The sequence below is a fragment of the Heterodontus francisci genome, chromosome 22 (genome assembly GCF_036365525.1).
Source record: "Heterodontus francisci isolate sHetFra1 chromosome 22, sHetFra1.hap1, whole genome shotgun sequence".
NCBI classification, from domain to species: Eukaryota; Metazoa; Chordata; class Chondrichthyes; order Heterodontiformes; family Heterodontidae; genus Heterodontus; species Heterodontus francisci.
The window spans coordinates 62872142-62894666 of NC_090392.1; the positions used below are offsets into that span (position 1 = coordinate 62872142).

The 22525-nt window shown below is 39.3% G+C and overlaps 1 protein-coding gene across 2 annotated transcripts in view; it reads left to right on the forward strand.

The window, feature by feature from the left end:
• Window positions 1-22441, forward strand: part of jam3b (junctional adhesion molecule 3b) — an 84983-nt gene extending 62542 nt beyond the window's left edge. For both annotated transcript variants that reach the window (XM_068053920.1, XM_068053921.1), the window contains 7 exons: window positions 8300-8449; window positions 13506-13708; window positions 15184-15283; window positions 16508-16615; window positions 16734-16752; window positions 17506-17569; window positions 17881-22441. In XM_068053920.1, the coding sequence (XP_067910021.1) occupies window positions 8300-8449; window positions 13506-13708; window positions 15184-15283; window positions 16508-16615; window positions 16734-16752; window positions 17506-17569; window positions 17881-17916 (680 nt within the window). In that variant the 3' untranslated portion in view covers window positions 17917-22441. The remainder of the gene's footprint in view (window positions 1-8299; window positions 8450-13505; window positions 13709-15183; window positions 15284-16507; window positions 16616-16733; window positions 16753-17505; window positions 17570-17880) is intronic.
• The last annotated feature ends 84 nt before the right edge of the window (window positions 22442-22525 follow it).

The following is a 22525-nucleotide window of genomic DNA, read 5'->3' on the forward strand; positions in this document are numbered from 1 at the left end:
CAGGTTCTCCCTATCTACTCTGTCCGGACCCCTAATGATTTTGAATACCTCGATCAAATCTCGTCCCAACTTCTCCAATCTATCTTCATAACTGAAGTTCATAATCCCTGGAATCAGTCTCATGAACCTTTCTGTGACCTCTCTAACGCCTTCACATCCTTCCTAAAGTGTGGCACCCAGAACCGGACGCAATACTCCAGCTGAGGCCGAACTAGTGTCTTGTATAAGTTCAACATAACCTCCTTGCTCTTGTGCTCTATGTCCCTATTAATAAAGCTCAGGATACTGTATGCTTTATTAACTTTTCTCTCAATCTGTCCTGCCACCTTCAATCACTTTTGCACATATATACCCAGGTCTCTCAGCTCCTCCACCCCATTTAAAGTTGACCCTTTATTTTATACTGTCTCTCCGTGTTCTTCCTACCAAAATGCATCACTTTACATTTCTCTGTATTGAACTTCATCTTCCATCTGTCCGCCCATTCCACCAACTTGTCTATGTTCTTTTGGAGTTCGACAGTATTCTCGCAGTTCACAATGCTTCCAAATTTTATATCATCTGCAAACTTTGAAATTGTGCCCTGTACACAAAGGTCAAGGTCATTAATATACATCAGGAAAAGCAAGGGTCCCAACACTGACCCCTGGGGAGCTCCACTACAAACTTTCCTCCAGCCTGAAAAACATCCATTAACCACTACTTTGTTTTCTGTCACTTAGCTAATTCTGTATCCATGTTGCTACTGTCCCATTTATTCCATGAGCTATAAATTTGCTCACAAGTCTGTTGTGTGGCACTGTATGAAACGCCTTTTGGAAGTCCATGTCATCAATCCTCTCTGTTACCTCTTCAAAAAAACTCCAGCAAGTTCGTTAAACATGATTTTCCCTTAAGGACACCATGCTGGCTTTCTTCAATTAACCCGCATTTGTCCATGTGACAATTTTGTCCCGAATGTATCTTTCTACTACCTAAGTTAAATTGACTGGCCTGTAGTTGCTTATCTTTACACCCTTTTTTTTTTTTGAACAAGGATGTAACGTTTGCAATTCTCCAGTCCTCAGGCACCACCCCCAAGTCTAAGGAAGACTGAAAAATTGTGGCAAGTGTCTCTGCAATTTCGACTCTCACTTCCCTCAGTATCCTTGGTTGCATCTCATCTGGTCCTGGTGTCGTTTCCACTTTAAGTACTGACAGCCTATCCAACACCAGCACCTTGTCAATTATAAACCCTTCTAATGTCTGAATTAACTCCTCTTTCACCATTTCCTGGGTTGCTGCATCTTCCTTGGTAATGACCAATGCAAAGTATCCATTTAATTCCTCAGCTATGCCCTCTGCCTCCATGCACAAATCCCCTTGTTGGTCCCTAATCAGCCCCACTCCTCCTTTTACCACAATTTTAATACTTATATGTTTATAGAAAACTTTGGGATTCCCTTTTATGCTAGCTGCCAGTCTCTGTTCGCATTCTCTCTCTGCTTCTCTTATTTGCTTTTTCCCCTCTGAATCTTCTATATTCAGCCTGGTTCTCAAAAATATTCTCTACCTGACATCTCTCATAAGCACATGTTTTCTTCTATGAAGTTGATAAATATGGACGTAATGTTAATTGATGTAATGACATAAACTTAATCAGTTTATATTTTATCGAATATTACAATGTTACAGTAACCAAGTAGGCAGTGGCGCAGTGGTTAGCACTGCAGCCTCACAGCTCCAGGGACCCGGGTTCGATTCCTGGTACTGCCTGTGTGGAGTTTGCAAGTTCTCCCTGTGTCTGCGTGGGTTTTCTCCGGGTGCTCCGGTTTCCTCCCACAAGCCAAAAGACTTGCAGGTTGATAGGTAAATTGGCCGTTATAAATTGTCACTAGTATAGGTAGGTGGTAGGGAAATATAGGAACAGGTGGGGATGTTTGGTAGGAATATGGGATTAGTGTAGGATTAGTATAAATGGGTGGTTGATGTTCGGCACAGACTCGGGCCGAAGGGCCTGTTTCAGTGCTGTATCTCTAATCTAATCTAATAATGTATATTCACTCAGTGATTAAGCTGACAGCTTAATCTTTACAAGAATCAGAGGTGCAGAAGTATTAATAAATATGCAATACATTTGACACAAGGTTGATGATGTAATTTGGCTACAATACAATCTCTGGTTATATGCTGGAATTGGTTGAGACTATATTGCAACATGAAGCAAGACCAAGGGCTTGAACTCTCTGTTCCAGTATAGAGCTCACTGAAAACGGTACTAAATTGTAGTCGCATTATATTTACATTTCCCACTCAAATGCTGGTTTCAAAATTTAGGCTCTTGTCGAGGAACGGTGGCCATTCTCCAACCAGTTGGAGTGAATAACTTGCATAATTCACCTGCCTATAAACCAAATTATTTTATTTTTGTCTTTTTACTGGGTGATTTTTTTTTAAACTATCTTTTTCCCCTCAAAGTCCTTGAATGTGTTGTCACCTCAAGTCCATACCCATCTTTTCCTGCAACACCCTGTTTGCAACCCCAGTCATTTCTACACCAATGAAACAGTCCTAATGGAAGTCAGAAATGTATTCCTTTCTGACGACAATGGGCAATCTGTCCTCATTTTTCTGGTTAAGACTGTTCAAAATGGCTCCTGGCTTGGCATCTCTTTAGGGACTCATTTATTGTGCAATCTATGGCCATTCCTATCCCCCCAGTCTGCCGCCTTCCACAGTTTAAATTCCCTGGTTCTAATATTGGGTGCATTTTAGCTCTAACTACAAGCTAACAGCTAATTTTTAAAGGTACTTGGCCCCACTGCCCATTCCCCAACTCTGCTGTTTTTTGATCAGTGAGCATGGATATTTTTTTTAATTTTGGATTCCAAATTCCTGGACCTCTCTAGATATCAGGATGTTTATGCACTGGACTACATACACTGTAAGATTCAGCTGTCTCTAATCTGCTATTCAGTTGCTTAGATTTTAAGATAACTGCCCATCCCCATTGCTATTACCTGCTGAGCTTATAACTGTTCTGGTCCTTTTTGTTTTCTAGCTTTAGCTACAGTGTGGTGCCTGTCCAGAAATTGACTCTCGGCCATGGCCATTCTCCACCACCTCTGAAAATTATGGTGACCTCCAACTTCACTGTTTTTCTCCCTTGTGATCGATTCTCCATATCCCCTGGCTTTTCATTCCCATGGAAATACTTCCAGCAGCGCATCCTTTGATACTGTACTCTTCAAATAGTTTCTGGTCTCAGCCGCTTTTCACATCTGTCTCTGAACTTCCACATCCATTCATCAATCCTCCAAGCTGACTCCATCCTACTCACAACAACTTTTCCCAACATGGGACGTCTAAGTTTAACTCTTATTGTCTCCCCTCTATTCCCCATTTATCCATTTAGTACCAGGCCACATCTATCCTGATCTTGCTATGTAACTTGAGATCCCATGCTCATTCAGGTGCATGCTTTGGCTGTTGCTCCAGACCCAAGCCCATCTCTACTCTTTTTGGTCTCCCCCTTTGTTTACTTACTTACTCATAAGCCCCTTTTTCTTGTCATCATGTCTCTTTTCATTTCTTCCTTCTCGAGTACTCTGCTCTCCCAAATCCCTTCCCTAACCCTTCAGTACTCCTTGATTTTCCTACTCTCCTGTTGTTGTCCCAGGATTGACTCCTCCTTGGGTAAGCCTACATCTCTTTTATGCCTGTCTTGGCATCCTCTGAAGGGCACATTGAGGCACTTGTTTCTGTCCCCTGTGAACAGCACTAATCTTTCCAACCTCCTTCTGATCCAACTCTCCCCCATCCCAATGCTGAATCTGCGGACTCAGCTAACAAATCGGTTATTGCTGTCCTTCTCTGCATCTCATTCCAGAATGTCTTCACTTGTGAACAGGCCCTTGCCATCCAGAGCTTATTGTGGATGATTGCATTGTGCCTTGGTGAAAATCTGGCTGATAGTCGATGACACCTTCTCCCTTAATTAAGTTTCCCTCCTAGTTACACCTTCCACTATGGTAGCAGTGTGGTTCTTTTCACCAAATCGTGCCTATGTCTTCCCCCCCTCCTCCTTTGGCACCTTCTCCTTTGAGCATCTCACCTTGCTCCACCCCCTCCTCCGCCCCCCCCCCCCCCCACCTCTCATCTGTATTCTCTACTGCCCATGTAAGTATTACATCATGTTCACCGATTTCAACCTTCATCTCAAATTATGGTCTGTCTCCTCTGAGTTCACTGCCCTCCTAACCTCCTCCTTTAATCTCTCCCTCTATGCAAAATTCCTTAGCAACCCATCGACCTTGATATCTCATGTGACTTCTTTACTCCGATCGTGTCAATCACAGCTAAGATAATTTCTGATTGCTTCCTTGTATCGCCCTCACCCCTTTCACCCTCCAACCCCGCTTCCTTCTGTGATTGTCCCTGGAACAAATTTCTTACCCCAAGTCACTTACAGCTGCATTTTCAAATTCTCTAGCCTTTGGTCTTCCACTTTATCATGGCAATGCTGCAGGTACCAAACTGCTCAATGACACCCTCACCTCAACCTTTTGATGCCATTGTCTTCATTAAAACCATTACTCTCTCACCCTGGTTATTAACCCCATGTGGTCCTCATCTTCACTCCTTTAAGTCCAACGGATGCAGACTTGAACATCAAAGATGCACAATTGGATTCTCCTGTCCCCTGCTAAAGCTGCTCACTGTTCCTGGAATACAAAGAATAACACCCCCACCCCACCCTCCCACCAGCTTCTTCTCCCCATTACAGACTGTCTACTTAAACTCCTCTCCCCTGCCTCTTCCACACGCAGATCTAATAAAAAGTGAGAAGCTCAGGGACTTCACATAAGATTAAGACCATCCATTCAGCTGTATCTACTGTTTCTCTTCCTTCCCCTAAGGTTCCTCCCTGCCTTAGTCTTGAACTCACCTTTTTCACTAGTTTCTCTTCTACCTCCCCTAGTGCTTCTTGAAGTTCATCATCTCCACGAGGCCCATTTCCTACACTCTTGATCCTATTCCCATCAAACTGACCAACTTCCCTTTCTGTCCCCATATTAGCTGATATTGTTAATGGCTCCCTTTCTTTAGATACTGTCCCCCTCTCCTTCAGATCTACCATCGTCACCTGTTTTTCTATTTGAAAAAACACCTTTGACCCCTTTTGTCCTTGCAAAGTACTGTCCTTTCTCCAAACTCCCTTTCTTAAGTCCTTGAATGTGGTGTTGCCCCTCAAATCCATGCCCACTTTTCTGCAACTCCACGTTTGAATCCCTCTAATTAGACTTCCACCCTTGCCACTGTACTGAAACAGCCATGCCAAAGACACAAATGACGTCCTATGTGATTTGACTGGTAAACTATCCCTCCTTGTCCTTCTGCAGCCTTTGATATGGTTGACTGCACCATCCTCTTCCATCGTCCAGCCAGGTGGGACTGCATATGCGTGCTTCCATTCTTATCTGTCCAGTCATAATCAGAGAATCACTTGCAGTGACTTCTCTTCCTGCTGCCGCACCTTTACCTCTGGAGTCCCTGAAGGATCTGTCCTTGGTCCCCTCTTATTTCTCATCTACATACTGCCCCTCTGACATGAATTGAAAACACAATGTTGGGTTCTACCTGTACACTTAGCTCTACTTCACCACCACCTCTCTTGACCTCTCCACTGTCTGATTTGTCTCACTGCTTGTCTGATATCCAGTACTGGATGAGCAGAAATTTCCTCCAAATAAATTTTGGGAAGGCTAAAACTATTGTCTTTGATCCCTTAGCCATTGACTCTATCTATCCCTCTGCCTGCAACTTTTGAGGCTGAAACTGACAATTTGCAGCCTTGGTGTTATATTTGACCTTGAGATGAGCTTCTGACCAGGTATCCGTGCCATCGTCGACACCACCTATTCCCACATCGCTAACATCGCCTGAGCCTCTTCTGCCTCAGTTCATCTGCTGAAACCCTCATCCATGTCTTTGTTACCTCTAGACTTGACTATTGTAACACACTCCTGGCCACTCTCCTGTTTTCCATCCTCCATAAATTTGAGCTCATCCAAAACTCTACTGTCCCGATCTGAACTTAGACCAAGTTCCATTCACTCATCTCCCCCTGTGCTTGTTGAACTACATTGGCTCCTGGTCTGGCAATGCCACAATTTTTAAAGTTCTCATCCTTGTTTTCAGATTCCCCCATGGCTTCTCCCCTCTTTCTCTGTAATCTCCTCTGGCCCTACAACCTTCTGAGTTCTCTGGGCTCCACCCCTTCTTGTCTTCAGCTGTCTGGGCCCCAAGCTTTGGAATTCCCTCCCATAAGCTCTCCATCTCTCTCTCTCTGCTTTTAAGATGCTCCTTTAAAACGTGCCTTAACCAAGCTTTTGGCCATCTGTCCTAATGGTTCTGAAGAAGGGTCACTGACCTGAAATGTTAACTCTGCTACTCTCTCCACAGATGCTGCCAGACCTGCTGAGTATTTCCAGCATTTCTTGTTTTTATTTCAGATTTCCAGCATCTGTAGTATTTTGCTTTTATTTGTCCTAATATCTCCTTTTGTGGCTTAATGTTAAATTTTGTTTAATGTTTCTTTGGGATGTTTTATTACATTAAAAGGGCTAAGTGCAAGTTGTTTTCTACTTCTCTGCAGCACATGTCACAGTCGACCACACCATCAGTCTCCAATGTTTTTCCTCCATTGCCCAGTTCAATGGGACAACTCTCATTTGGTTCCACTCTTGCCTATCCAATTGTAGCAACAGCATTTCCAGCAATGATTTCTCTTCCTGCACCTGCACATTTACCTCTGGAGTCTCCTAAGAATTTATGCTTGACCCTCTTGTTCCATATCTGCATGTTGTCCTTTGGCAACATCATCTGAAGATATGGGGTTATGCTGCACATGTATGTTGCTAACACCCAGATCTACCATTCCTCCACTTCTCTCAGACTACCCCATCTCCCTCCATTGCCTCTGTGGCATCCAGTCCTAAATGCAACTCCCTTTAGTTCAATTTAAAAAAAAAAAAAAGCACGCGCCTCGATTTTTATGGCAGGGAGTGGGGTGGAGAGTGGTGAGAGCCCAGGGAAGTGGAGGCCCTCCTAATTTTAACAGGGCCTCGTTTAAATAAATATTTGTGGAGTCCCATCTGGCACCCGGAAGAGGTTGACTACCTGATTGGGAGTGGGAATCTGGTGGCAGGATGTTGCCGTCGGGACTTGTAACAATGGGTGGAGAAGATTTCCTGGCATTGGTGGGAGTGGAAGGCCAGGGTTTCCTCTTGATTGAAAGTTGTTCGGATGCTGGAGGTTCTACAAAGATCGGGGAAGTGCTGTGGGTTGGGGAGGCCCAAAGATTTTTTGGTCAGCCCAGGAGGAACATTCCTGCTCTTCCTAGCCCACAAGTTCAAAAATAGACAGAGTTTTAAAACCTACCTGGACCTCTACTGGCCAGTCAGCTCTTGCCTTGTTGCTGCAACCAGGCAGCACAGGACTCCCCCTGCGTGGCCCTTAACATTACATTGTGCCACCGATTACAATATTGGGTTGGGGGGGTGCGGTGGGTGGATGTTAAAATCGAGCCCATTGTCTTCAGCCCCTGCCATAAACTCTGCTCTCACCACCAGTTCCATTGCAGTTCCTGATCACTGTCTCACGTTGAACCAGAATGTTTGCAACTTCAGCCTCCTGTTTGCCTTTTGAGTTTATGGTCCCATATCCTTTATCACAATAACCACCTATCTCCACCCCCTGTCCTGATTCAGCTCATCCATACTGTTGTCACCTCCAGACATGACGACTACAGTACACAACTGGCCATGCTGCCCTTCCATTAATTTCAGCTCACCCAAAACTCTGCTGCCCATATCCTTGCTGATACCAAACCATACTTAAAATGTTGCCCTGTGCTGGTTGACCTGCATTGACTCCGGGTCTCCCCAGCATCTCATTTATCATCTTGGTCAGATTCCTTCATGGCCTTGCCCCTCTCGAACTTTGTAACCTATCCCAGTCTTGCAACCCTTTGAGAATTCAGCCTTCCTCAACTCTGACCTCCTGTGCATCTCATACTCCTTTGGCCTTGTCTTAGGTGCCCGTGCACCAGAAACTCTGGAATTCCTTCGCTAAATATTTCTACCTTTCTCCTCCTTTTAAAATCCATTTCTTTGACCAAACTTTTAGTCATCTCATCAAATATCTGCTGTTTTGGCTTTGTATTTGTCTTTGATTATGATTCATTGAGGTGCCTTGGTTTGTTCTGGCTTTATTATATGAAGATGTGTTAGATTTTTTTTTAAAATTCTGTTTTTAGGAGACTTGATTGATAGAGCAGAGCTCCGGGGGGTGTCATCTATATTTATACGCAATGTGACTCGTAAAGATACTGCAGTATATCGCTGTGAAGTAGTACATAAAGAACAGGGATATTTGGGTGACGTTTCTGTTAATCTAACAGTACAAGGTAACTTTTTTTTTTTTACTTTTTCACCTTGTGAATGCGCGTGATCAGATTATTTCTGCATTTTTCCATGAATGACTTTTTGTTCCTGTGCCCACATGAGCAAGTTTTAGGTTATCCCAAACCAAAGTATCTTAAAAAGAACCTTTAAAATAGAATTGATGTTTACAGACTGACATGTTTGATGTGTAAAAATGTTCTCCCAAATGGCTTACATTGTACTTTCCTGCTGTTAATGTGTATATATTTGTATATAGGTTAGTTAAAGGGAAAAGTCTCATTTAAGTGTTATGTTCTCGAGACACCTCACAACCAATGAACTACTTATGAAGTGATGTCAGTTATGTAGGTAAATAATGTAGTAAATGGTACAGTCCATAAGATTTGTTTCACCACATGTAGCATTTGTTAAAGATGAAGTATGGCCTATCGCATATGTAGCACACTGATTTTATATATATGCATGATATAGATATGAATGCAATGTAAGCTGCCTTAACTGATGGTAAAAACCTCCGTAAAACTCCAAACAATGTGGGAACAGAATATTTGTACATTTACTAATCCCAGTTCCCATTGGTAATCAAATAAACTTCTGCCTACATAAGTTTAAACTGATATTGTATGTGAAGGCCTGGGTGTGTTGCAACATTTTTCTTTTAACTTGAGTATTTGGTTTTGATTTAACCTTGACATGCCACTAAGGAAGGCACACTTGGCAACTGTTGAGGGTCTTGGGCAATACAAGGGTCTGTTGAGGGTCTTGGGCAGTATGAATTTGAATAATTGACCTCACTTCCAATGAACCCAAGCCCATAATTCTAAAATGTTTTCATTTTTCCCAGCTAACATGTAGTGTCTGTGGGATGAAAAGGGGTCAGGAAAAATATGATATATTCAGAAGGTGTGAAGCACCCAATTAGCTCCAATTTCTAGTATATTACAAGAATACTATCTGTAAAGCATCCCCTCCAAGTCACACAGTATCCTAACTTGGACACACATGGCTAATCTATTGTCATTGGGAATTCCCTTCTTAACGCACCATCGCAACCAGGACTGCAGCAGTTCGATTGGAATGCCCACGACTGCCATTTCAAGGCAACTAGAGATGGGCAATAAACACATCTTTCCAGTGTTGTCCACATCTTGAGGACCAAAAAAAAAACACAGCTAAGTGAGTAACCTGCAACTACCACAAATCCTTTCATTGGTCTTTGCCATCTACTTTAGACCCAAAAGATAGAGTTTTTTCTAAACGGTGAAAAGCTTGGAACTGTGAAGGAGCAGAGAGATTTAGGGGTTCAAGTACAGAAATCTCAAAACTAGTAGGCAGGAACAAGAAATAATTGAAAAGGCTATTGGAATGTTGGCCTTTATTTCAAGGGGGTTGAAACACAAAGTGGTGGAAGTTATATTGATTATGTAAAGCTCTGGTTAGATCCCACTTAGTTTAGTTCTGGGCATCACATCTCAGGAAGGATACATTGACCTTTTGAGTGGGTGCAGTGCCGGAATGATGCTGGGGTTCAAATTGTTAAATTATGAGGATAGATTGTATCGACTAGGCTTGTATTTCCTTGAGCATAGATTATGATGGGATGATACAAGAAAGGTGGTGAGGATAATTAAAAGATTTGATAAGCTAAATAGAGAAAAATGATTTCCTTTAGGAGAATCCAGAACAAGGGAATGATCAAATTAGAGCTAGGCTGTTCAGGGGTGATGCCAGGAAGCACAACTTCCGATACAAGTAGAAATCTGGAACTCTTCTTTCCTTTTCCACCCACCATCACCCTTCCACCTTTTTAAAAAAAAAAAAAAAAAAAAAAATGTCGAGGCTAGGTCAGTTTAAAAAAAAAATGAAACTCAGATTGATAGATTTTTGTTGTGCATGGGGCATTAAGGATTATGGAATCCAGGCAGATAGGAGTTAAGATACAGATCAGCTGTGATCTAACAGAATGGCAGAGCAGGTCCAAGGGGCTGAATGGCCTATTTGTTATTATGTTTATATGTTCCATTCTGAGAAATGCTTCCAAGAAGTTCTCTCCAACCTCTGTTCTCAGGACTGCTCTTCACTTTAAGACTTGCAACTTGAATTCAAACCCATTCCTTCAGCTTTCCTTATGTATCTGGACTAAATGGACAAGCCCATTAGGTTTATTGGAATGTAATGAAAGTGCTTCCTTTTAATTTATTTTCTGAGGACTTGTGTTAAAACTGAAAAGATTCCATGGATTTTTTTTTTAGCCAAGTCCACTGACAGGACAAGATGTTTGAGGATCTGTGCTGGAAATCACCTGAGTGTTGGGCTCGGTAGGCTGCGGTGACTTGGGAAAAAATGGTTACAGAGAAGCCACATGTCAAGGCTTATGGAGGTCAGTTCGACTCTCCGGGGTTTGAACATTGTTTTCAGTTTAGTTGTGGTGTGAACTGTTTGAAGACAGTTGGTGTTCTCCTGCCAAGGAAAAATAAATCACCCACCACCTCTACCTCTATGAAGAAATCCTGCCAAGATCCAGTGTGGGGGGAAAAAAATCCCTGGTACCGTATAGCTCCTGAGGAGCTATTAAAAAAAAAAAAAAAATCCTGCGATTCAAGTGTGTTGAAGGAAAAACCTTGATGCCACATTTTGCATAGAAAGCCTACTAGAATAATTCTCGACATCTCCAGAACAGACTGCTTCTGAAACGAACCCAGTGACCCATCTCCATGTACCCAGATGCCAGACCAAAAAAGGGACAACTGACTTCCTTCCATATCTTTTTTTATTTTGTCAAGAATTAGCAAGTATTTGACCAAAGTAGTTTTTTTTTTATAACAGACCTCTGCAGAGAGAATTTCTGTATTCCAGTGCATGTGTGTGTAATTTAAGTAGGGAACTTTAATATTTCAGTTTGTGTTAATGTTTTACTTCGTTACTGGTTAAATCTTGTTTTATAATCTGATAATGCTGTGGTTTATTAAAGAAACCTGGTTGGTGTAGTTTATTCTGGGATTAAGAGGATATGATTGGTCGTATCATTAACTGGGTAAACATTTAAATAGATGTGACCTGTGGAGAAGTGGAACTAGAAAAGACGGTGCACTCCTCCCACCTCGGTCGTAACATCTAATTGTGGGTTCATTGTCCGGGCTACCCAAAGCCAATGACATGCAGTTGTAAGTGGGGTGATACTAATTGAAAAGAGGAAAAGTTTTTTAAAAAACAGGTTTCTTGTGCATTAAAGTTTACACTACTGGAATGTCTTTCAGTTGCTATGACCTTTCTGGTGAAGGTGAACGTATTTGAGTGATTTGAGAAACTTAATCAAGGCTAGGCTGAAGGATTTGGCAGAACTGTTGGTGTTGACCTTAAAACCAGGGTCTAAGAAAGCAGACATAATTGCAGTAATAACACACCACTTGAAATTAGAAGAAGGCGGCAAACCAGACGGTAGTTCAGTTAAATTAGCTAAATTTCAGTTGCAATTGGAAATGAAAAAAACCTGACCTACAATTTTAAAGGAAGCAAGCAGAGCGACAGGAGAGAAAAAGAGAAGGAAAGGTATTCAAATTCAAAAAGCTGGAACTAAGACAAAGGGGTGGCTTTGACTCCAGGGAAATTTCTGGTGAGGAAAGATCTGACTCCAGCCCAGGACCTAGTGGAGAACTGTTTAAATTTGTGCAAGCCCTCCTGAAGTTTGAGGAAAGAGACATGGAGGCATTTTTCATTTATTTTGAAAAGATAGCCAGATAGATGAAGTGGCTGAAGGAAAGCTGGACACTGTTTATGCAAAGCAGGTTGATGGGCAGAGCTCTTGAAGTTTATGCCATGGTTTCTGAGGAGGCTTCTGCAGACTGAGATGGCAAAAAAGGCTATTCTCTCTGCTTATAAGTTAGTCCCTAAAGCGTACAGGCAGAAATTTCAGAACCTCCGGAGACAGTCTGGGCAGACTTGTATACTGCCAAAATATACCATTGTCACTCTGTGAATATACCTTGAAGGACTACAACTCTCCTATTGCAGTTCAAGGTTGCCATGTTCTGTTGAGTGAATTAGATGGACTTACAAACAGGAAGGTTTGGCATGTTTGGGAATGGCCAGCATTGATTTTTTTTAAAATCTCAATTTGTAAACACTGACTTTATTGAAGAATATGCAACACTATTTTGGATGGTGGAATAAAATATCAGGCTTTTTTGATTGCTAATAAAACTAAGCACTGAAAAGAGCATGCTACTACTTCCTTTTTGCAAGTTCTACTCCAGTTCGGAATCAGAAGATGGCAGATGGCTTCAAAATGTAGGAGTAAGAGAGGAGAGTACCCATTCCCTGGAACATAATATTTGGAGACTCCTGTTCACGGTTGACAGAAATGGTAATAGACCATTACTCTGGATTCTGTGTCTTGTGTATCCTGTGTACTACACAACAAGCAAAGAGTTGATGAGATAGTTTGATTAAATGTAAAACTAGTTACAAAATATAAACAACATGGATGAAACAGAGGAGACAAAATATTAGTGAGATGAGAAGAAAAACATTTTGTTCTTGCAATGCTACTTAATACCTCATCAAGTATATTGTTACCTTTAAATGTTAATGTGGACTTTAAATAAAGTTCCTGTAGTTGTCTGCTATTTTGAGACATGATCTCAAATATCAGACAAGCTTTATGCCATCTACCATGACATTTCCATTTGTGCTAATATACAATACTTTTGTTTGCAAATTTTCTTTGTGTTCTACCTCATTATTGTTAAAGAATAATTCTTGACCAACATTTCATAGAGTTTTATGATTGCATATTTGTATTAATAAATTAACTGCAGTCAGTGGATGAATGCTACATTGTAAATCTGGTCTAAGTTCTGTGTAAATCTGTTTAGAACGAGTACTGTCCAAACATCTATAATGCATTAATATCAGATGCACAATAGGTACTTGTTGATGAACATGAGTTAAATCTTGCTGAAATGTATCTTGCATTATAATTTTACCCAGTATGTATTCTGCATGAGCTGTAAACTCACTCTTGAGACCCTGCTTAACACTCTGTTTATTTTCCAACAGTGAAACCAATTGTACCAAAATGTGCTGTGCCTAAATCAGTGCCAGTGGGGAGGACTGCAGTTTTGACATGTACTGAGCATGAAGGCTATCCACCGTCCATGTATACTTGGTACAGAAATGGCGAAATTCTCCCACCTGACCCAAAATCCAATCCAAAATTTCGTAATTCTTCTTATATAATAGACACCAGGACAGGAACTCTGGTAATTGTTCAGTGTTTTTATATTGCTAACTCTGGAACTTGTCTATCGTATAATTAGTCAAATCTGAAAAGTCTTTCGAGGGTTGTAGGTGATTCACTTTGTGGGAAGTGTTTGCCAAACCTTTTATTAGAAAGGTAGAAGAAATAATGTCGTTATTTTAAATAAATTATGCATTTTGATGAAATCTGGCCTTAAATGTTAAGATAAATTAAAACACTTGCTGTTGACTTTTTTTCCCCAAATGCTATTTGCACTTTAAAATTATTTTCATCTTGTATGGATTTATACTGATATGAGACCTTTATCTTGGTGCTTTGCATAGTAATATGCTAAATATCAACTTGAATTTGATTCACCAGCCTGTAAGTTTGAATATTGGGACATGACTAGAGTTTCCAACTGCAGTTAGATATATTTCTGGAATTCTGGATATTCATCACCTGACCACCTGCCAATTTACCTACCCAGTCAAACAACCTTTCTGCCCTCTCTCCAATGCTTTAATTAATAGATGAAAAATGTTCAAATAAAATGAGAGAACATTATTTTTAATGCCCCTGTGATTTTTTTCCTGGGTTGCTCACAGCACTGTCCAGGAGATTCTCATTAATTTCTGGAGACTCCAAGACAATCTGGAAGGTTGGCAAGCCTAGATATGACCTCATATTAAACTACCTTTTATACTATCCAGCATGACATTTCACTTTGAATGTTAACCTGTCTCTTTGTGTTCTATGTCATTATAAATACTTTAAGTGACTCCTCACCAGCATTTCATAGGGGGGGGGGGGGTTATGATTGCATATTTTAAAATACTATTAAATTGCCTGTAGCATTGCCCCCAGTCAGCTGATGAATGCAAGTTTCTCCATTTACAAGATGGTGATAGATTTGGGAGAAACTCTTCAGAAACCCCAGACTACCTAATGCCCACAACCAGAAACTACTTTGTGACGTTTTACTGAGCAAAATTGAATGGGAAACGCTGACCTCACAATTTACAGTGGCAAATATTGATAGAAGTGTTTTGCTTCCTATTGAGATATTTAATAAGGTTTGTGGAGATAAAGTACAGATAATCACAAGCTTTGTTTTTCAATACATTATTACAAATGCAACACTATAAAGCTTTTTTGTGATAATTTGGAAATACAGCTTGAACTGTATCAGAGCAGTAGATCATGGGTTCACACCAGTGATAATTTAGTAGGTGAACTATCAGTCTATTGTGATATTGTTCAGTGGCACTGAGAGGCCCAATGCTTCATCCAAAGAGAGGGAATAAACTTTGAGGGAGTTAAATGGACCCCTTTTACATACCTCTGGGGTCTGTTGAGCAGAAGCTCGTTACCAGTATGCCTGCTTTCTTAGCTTGAGTAATTCATAACACCAGATCAAATAATTTCAAGAAAGAATCTCCCTTATTAAGGTAAGTTTAAATATAAGTTGATAAATGTGTGATTTTACTTTGCCAGCGCTTTAGTGTCACCTCAAAACTGGACACTGGAGAATACCACTGTGTTGCAGAAAATAAAGTTGGACGTGCGAAGTGTGAACCTCAGCGTATGGAAGTTTGTAAGTTGCCCTAATCTGGTTTTAATCTAATCATTTGTAAGGTAGGTTGTTTAGTATTTTGATCAAGCAATTACAAATTTATTTATTTGACAATTTTTTTTAGCAACTTGGTTATCAGCCTTGGTTCATTGGTCACACGAGTCAGATCAAAGACTCAAGCCCCACTCCAGGATTTGAGCACATGATCCAGGCTGACATTTTGATGCATTACAGAGAGTGTGGTGAACTGTTGGGGTGCTGTCTTTCAGATGAAGAGTTAAACCAAGGTCCTGTGTGTCCTCTCAGGTGGACATCAAAGATTCCATGGCATTATAATTTTTAAAGTGCATCCAATAACTGCACAAAATCAGTCAAATGTTAAGGAAGGTAGATCAGTAAACCAGTTAACTTAGATATACCAATGACTAGGGCAGTGATCAAACACAGGATGGGATGAAAAAATATTGACTTGTGCTAAATTCCTCCATATTCAATTACTATCTATTCTGTTAAAATTGAGAGCAAGTCAGAACATTCTGCTTCAAAATACATTTGAGTACAATTTCAGTTTCTGTTAATGGCAAAATCTTCTTACTCCTTTAGATGGCACTGAGTGACTGGCATTCCTAATGTTTAAGACCCGTTACAGTAACGTTAGCTCCAAATTGAGTACTGGAGCTATTCGTTTCCTCCATAGTCAGCACTTGTGTAAGCATGCAATTGCATTACAAAGCAACTGAGTAACAGTGCAGAAATGGAAATATATTTTTCTTTAGCACAGTCTGAAGGTAAGGATGAAATTTAGGTGTCATGAATTGTAATGATTCTTCACAGTGAAACAATGGAAAGCCATCACAAAAACTACCGGCTGTCGGTGCCTTCCGATTTCTCTCCCTCTTCCTGCTCGCTGTTAAGCTTCAATTGCGGCAGGTTCAATTGAAGCATTCAAAAGGGAATTAGACAGTTAAGTGAAAAGGAAGAATGTGCAGGGTTATGGGGAGAAGGCAGGGGATAGAACTGAGAGAGTTGCTCTTTCAGAGAGCCAATGCAGACACGATGGGCAGAATGACTACTCCTGCGCTGTAATGATTCTGTGAGGTGCCCTGTGAAGCACCTTGTATTTTGCAAAAGTTTCTGTGAAAATATGAATGTGTTGCATAAGTATTACATTGAACTGTTTCTAAATAAAATTCCTGTGATTTATTTGCAGTATGATTAATTTGTAATATTCCCGTCATTCTACAGATGATATTAATATCGCTGCAATCATTGGCGGTGTTCTTGTTGTAGTTCTTGTTCTTCTGATTATAACCATTGTTATTAGGCTTGCATATAAACGAGGATATTTTGCAAGTAAGTCAGCTTCACCCTTTTTCATTTTAAAAATTTTCATTTCATTCACATATCTGATTTTACTGTTTATTTTCACACTGATTTCTGTTACTGTTTTCTTCTTTGCCCCCCCCCCCAGAGAAACATCCAACAAACAAGTGAGTTGCTTATTCTTCGAATTTTCTTAAATTCATAATGGACTAGAAATAGTTTGGCCTTAACATCCAAGGGTAACATTTTGGGCAATGGGATGCAATAGCTATAAACATGCTACACAGGTGGCCATTTGGCCCGTTATGCCTGTGCCAATTCTCCATAGCCTTGCAAAATTTTCCCCCTTCAAGTATTTCTCCAGTGCCCTTTTAAAATCTCATTCACTTCAACTTTTAACTGACAGGTGATTCGGGGAAATAACTGTGACCAAAGTAAAATCTATAGGACCAATTCTGCAAAGGGAGTAGTAGTCACTGGGAGTTCATTGTGGAAAATTAAGGAGACACAGCTCATGAATTTCAACTTCTCATTGAAATTAATAAATGGAAAATAAGACGTGTATTTGTGATTTCCAGTAATCACCTTCCCATTGAGTGCGGAATTCACACTTATTTTCTCAGATTAACTGAGTTCACATTAAGGTGATGTACAGCTTCAAATGATGTCTGGTATGAGTGCTGTAAATAGTTCAGCATGGAAATCATAAAAGGCTTGACAAAATAATGATCCCGGAACACCCAGAAGAAATGCTACTGTTATTTTAATGTACCTCTGAATATTTTTGGATGAATTAATTCTCGGATTTATTTAAATATAATTCACCTTTTGTAGCTGAGCATATAATTAGATAATTAGTTTTAATAACGACCAGGGCTTAGATATAAATGCAAAGCAATTGTGTTTTTTCTTTGTTTCAGCTACCAGGCTTCCTCAAAAGTAGATGGTGTTGATTATGTCAGATCAAATCCTGTGGACGATGAGGTAAGATCAGTATTGACATAAACCACAAATCAATTGTATTGGGCACACAAGGGGGCTGGATGTAATGGGGCAAGCTCATTCATTTTAGATATTTTAAAAGGTGCATCTGGAACCTTAATCCTAAGATTCTGCTGATATAGATCAACTGGTGTGCCCCTCGTTTAATGAAACAGTATCGCAATGTTTAAAGGGCAGTCTGAACTGCGTAAAGTAAGGTTCTAAGCCTTAGGCCTGTGGAAGCTTCTCTGTACAAATGCATGACTAATTTTTGTGTAAAATGTTATATTACTTGTTCCTTCCCTCTATTTCAGGGAGACTTCCGACACAAATCATCTTTTGTTATCTGAAAGGGGAGAAGACCAGAGAAGTGAAGACAGCAGAAAAATACCTCTTAAAGGAAGTCAAACCAGTAGTGAATTTTAATATCCTACAGGGGCCACAAATCTGTAAGAAAATTAATGCCAGAGTGTTGTAATATAAAGTGACTATTTTTGCCAAAGCTGTTGACCAGTTTTCTGCCACTGATGTTTTTTTGTTCTATTTTAATTTTTGATGCAGCATGTCTTGGTGCTGATAATGAGATCCCCTCATCATCTGCTGCTGTAGTACATGGCTAACAGTTCTAAAATCTGATACAGAAAATGTACTGCTTCTTAGCCATTATCAATGTCAAAATTCAAATTATGGGCCCAAATGATAAGTTCTCAAAGAACAAATTTACCTGCAATTGGTTCAAGGTTTTGATTGATCAGGGTTGCTGGTGAGCAATAAGTAAGCTGATTGCTTTGCCTGTTGTGATCTGTCCAGAACCCATATTTCTTTACATTGTGCAACATTTTAATTTGTAAATTTGTACAGAATATGTTCAAAACTGTCACTTAAAAGGATACTGAATTCATTAACCTGTAACGAGCAAACTGCCAAGAAATGGCTCTTTAATATGGAAAAAAAAGTCTACAGGAAATCACCAGATAGGAAACGTATTTTCAAAGATTCTTTGAGGTGCTCAGTACATGTGTTTCATGAGTTGCTGTAGTTTATGCTGTTTAAATGTTAAGTTAAAATGCAATATTACTTTGAAGGAATTGCCCAGCACAGCCAGGAAGCAGTTATTAAGTAATCCTTTAAAGAAAGGATACTCAAACAATATTGAATTTATTTAGAGGTACTGTACACATATAGTATTTCTCAAAATATTTGTCTTGTTGACAAGTGATTTTTCTAACGTTGCATTATAAAGAAATATATGTTTAAATGTAATAGCTTGTTACTGAGAAGCAGTTTACATTTTGGAAAAGCGGAGGCTTTTGACTTGCATGTTAATAGGTAGTTTTCTTTACCTTGAAGAGGGTCAAGTCAAATACAATCAAGTAGTTTAATATAAAACACTCTGGCTGGGAAAATTACACAGTAACGGTCGGTGTTTCACCCTCAAGTTTACATCACGTCAAGAGGAATTAAATGTGTACAGTTCTTGATTATCCATTTGCTCTCAGTATAGAGATTTATACTCTATCATTTCATTAGTAAGCTTGTACAACAGCATATTGGGAAGATAGTGTGATTACTTGCAACAGTCCTTTCACAGCTGTAATGTGATTTTAAATTCATCTAATGGCAGTTCAATGACCTTTTTGATCCTTTTTTTTTGTTCGGATAGTTTTTTTTCATTTTAAAAAAAACCCTTTCCTGGGGCAACATTGACCCCTTATGCTTTTCATGGGATGGAGAAAATGCTATAATTTAGTCAATACTAAATTTTTATTTAGTAATTTTGTAAACTCAAATGAAATCTATAAGCAGTACAACAAACAACTTTCCTGGAATTCGGAAACATGATGCCAAATCTTCTACGTGTAACACTTAACACCCCGATCAAAAAAAGCAGAGGTTGGGGTCAATTCTATCTGGTATTTTTGCTATCCAAGCAATTGATTATAAGCAGACATTTGCAGCCTTCGACACACAGTTCAGAAAAGTGATGTTTAACTATTTTTGGACTTTAAAGTTTGGATCATTCTTCACAAGCTTTGCTGCCACTAACATTAACAGGGTTAATACCCATAGGTCAATGAGTCTGTCAGACTGTCAAATTCAGAAATGCAGCAATGAAACCTTGTTGCTGTTCATAAAAAGTTGCAACAGATTCTTGCAGCTTGTCCATCAAGAATGTTTCCAAATTCATTCAATTGTAAGTAAATGTTTTTTTCTAATAAATGTCCTATAGTCAACAGTCTCATCTATACAAGTCAAACATTAAAGACTAAAAGACTTGCATTTATATAGCATGTCTCAGCGTTTTCAACCAATTCAGTATGGTGTCATCTCTTGTAGGAAATGTGAGCCAATTTGCACACAGCAAGGTTTCATAAACAGCAGTGAGATAGTGACCAGGTAATCTATTTATAATGTTGGTCCGGACAATGGGAGAACGCCCCTGCTTTTCTTTTGAATAGTGTCACAGGATTTTTGTCTACCTGTGTGGGAAGATAGGGCCATGGTTTAACAGCACCTTTGACGGTGCAGTACTCTTTCAGTACTGCACTGAAGTGCCAGCTTAAACTCTGTGCTCGAGTTGCTGAAGTGGGAATGCAGCCCATGACCTTCTGACTATACAAGTCTTTCACACTAATGCAGTATTATAATAAAACACAATGGGCATGATTGCATTTTATAGCTTAATATTTTTGAATTGTTTTTCAGATACCAATTTTTAATGAATATTCCATCACTAAACATGTTTAACATTCAAAATGATTCCTCATTTGTAGTTAATACTCATTTTGAGTCAGTATTTTGTAAAATTGTATTGGGTGGTGTATATTTTAGATACATTTATACTTACAGCCATAATGAACAGTATTTTCTTTGTGAAGTTGGCTGCTATTTTGGTGTGTAGAGATCATTAAGTAAAATTCAGTGAAGAATTAAAAATAATTGTGGAGAGTAGGCGAGCACTTAACTCATTTCACCTGAAGGTTGGAAGTAAAGATGTGGATCTTCATTGCAATGTAAATTTGTATAAAGGCAGCCCGAGAACATGAGTTGTCCATTTTTTTTGGTTCAGTACTCATTTTGTGAATGTTACATAATCTCTTCGCGTATTTAGATTGCAGCCCTCAGGTGCTGCTTCAATTGATGATTTAAAAAAAAAATGCTACCAATGTGGTGTCATTTTTAATTTTCTTAGATGTAGGATTAAACTCTGATCTATCCAAAAGTTTGTTCGGTTAGTTCACTCTATGAAGACAGAATAACATTTCCTTTGTTACTCTAACCACTACAGTTTGAGTTTAAAGTACAATGATTTCTTTTGGAAGCATAGCTTTAAATGGTCTAAAAATCCATGACTTTGTGTATTGTGTATACCTGAATATTGACGATTATGTTTGCTTAAATTTATACACTAGGTTTGATGTATTAGAAACTCATTCTGAAATTTTTCTGGATTTAGTAATTTAGAGAATGCAGTACTCTACACATCATATTCTAGCTTTGCTGTTAAGTAAATAAGTTGGCAAAGTTGTGAGGGGTGTGATCGGAGTTGAAATTCGATGCAGTAAAAGTGGATCATCTGCTTTAAGCTGTAGCACATGAAGTACCTGTTAAAGAATTCTGTTATTTCTGTTGGCACAGGTTAATTACACTGATTATCAATCATATCATTTGATACAGAAATGAGCTCTTGGTTCTCCATATAAGACAGCTGTCATCTAAATTGGGTGGGGATAGTGAACAGCATGTTTGCCTGATCACTAGCAAAAGTTTGTAACAGAAGGCTCCTCACACCATCAGACCTTTCTTGAGCCACAATGAGCTACCAAAGCAATGTTTTCCCCTCCTTCCTCTTTCTCCCCGCCCCCCCCATATTAGCAACACGTTAAAAGCAGTGAGCCAGTGTTACACTGTACCATATTTATATTTGCTCTTATGGTTTGACTCATTCATGGTCCACATTTGCAGAGGATAATTCACAACTAAAACCTCATACACTGGGCCTGTTGTCCCAATGACAGAATAAACAACAAAAATAACCTAGACACAGCATATTACCATCATGCAAGCTTCCCCACTTTCTCTTTTTCCCCCCCCAAGAGTAGATTTCTGTATTGTTTAACTAAGCAAAATTGGCCTCTTTAATGGTGACAAAGATTCCTCTCTCAATGTAGTTCAGGATGACAAGTGATGCTGAGCTTCAAGCTGGTGTTAAAATTCAGTCTTGCATTATTTTTAAAGGGGGAGAAGAAATCTTCACTTTGAGCATCGTTCAACTTCATCAAAATCTTGGTCCTGCAACAAACCCTTCATTACTTATTCCTCAAAGTTGAGATTATACTTCTATCTCTTTTTTTCCCCCCAATAACTGTCTACTGTATGTGAAGAGCTTAGTAAAAATTCTACATTGTTGGAGATAGCAACAGAATTAGGGACTTTGTTTAAATGTTCTAAATCAGTATGCTCATATACATAAGATGGCAAAAAGTTCTATATTCATGGATCAAGGTATAATTTTTGGTAGTTACTGGGAACTAAATTGCCCCAAAACACTCCAGCTGTTAATATTTGTGGGCAGTAAGAGAAAAACCAAACAGTGCATTGTGTGTGTGTGGCTAAATCAAAAATGGGTTCAACAAAGTTCTGGGTTTTACTAAGTATTGAAAACAAAGGATAAATATGACATTGAATATGGATTCACACATTTACTTTACACAGTTGTCAAAACCATTCTGAAAATGTATTACAAGAAGTTGTGAATACTGGGCTATGCTGACAAAGATATGCATATATACATTTAGAAATCATGCATTTAAATGGAATACTGAAAATTTAATTGATAACTAACTTTTTAATGTGTTCAAAATTAATAAATTACTTTTCTTGATGCTGGTTTATGCCTACATAATTCATTGAAACTTCTGTTTTGATTACAGCTATAGCATTACTAATCTTTAATTC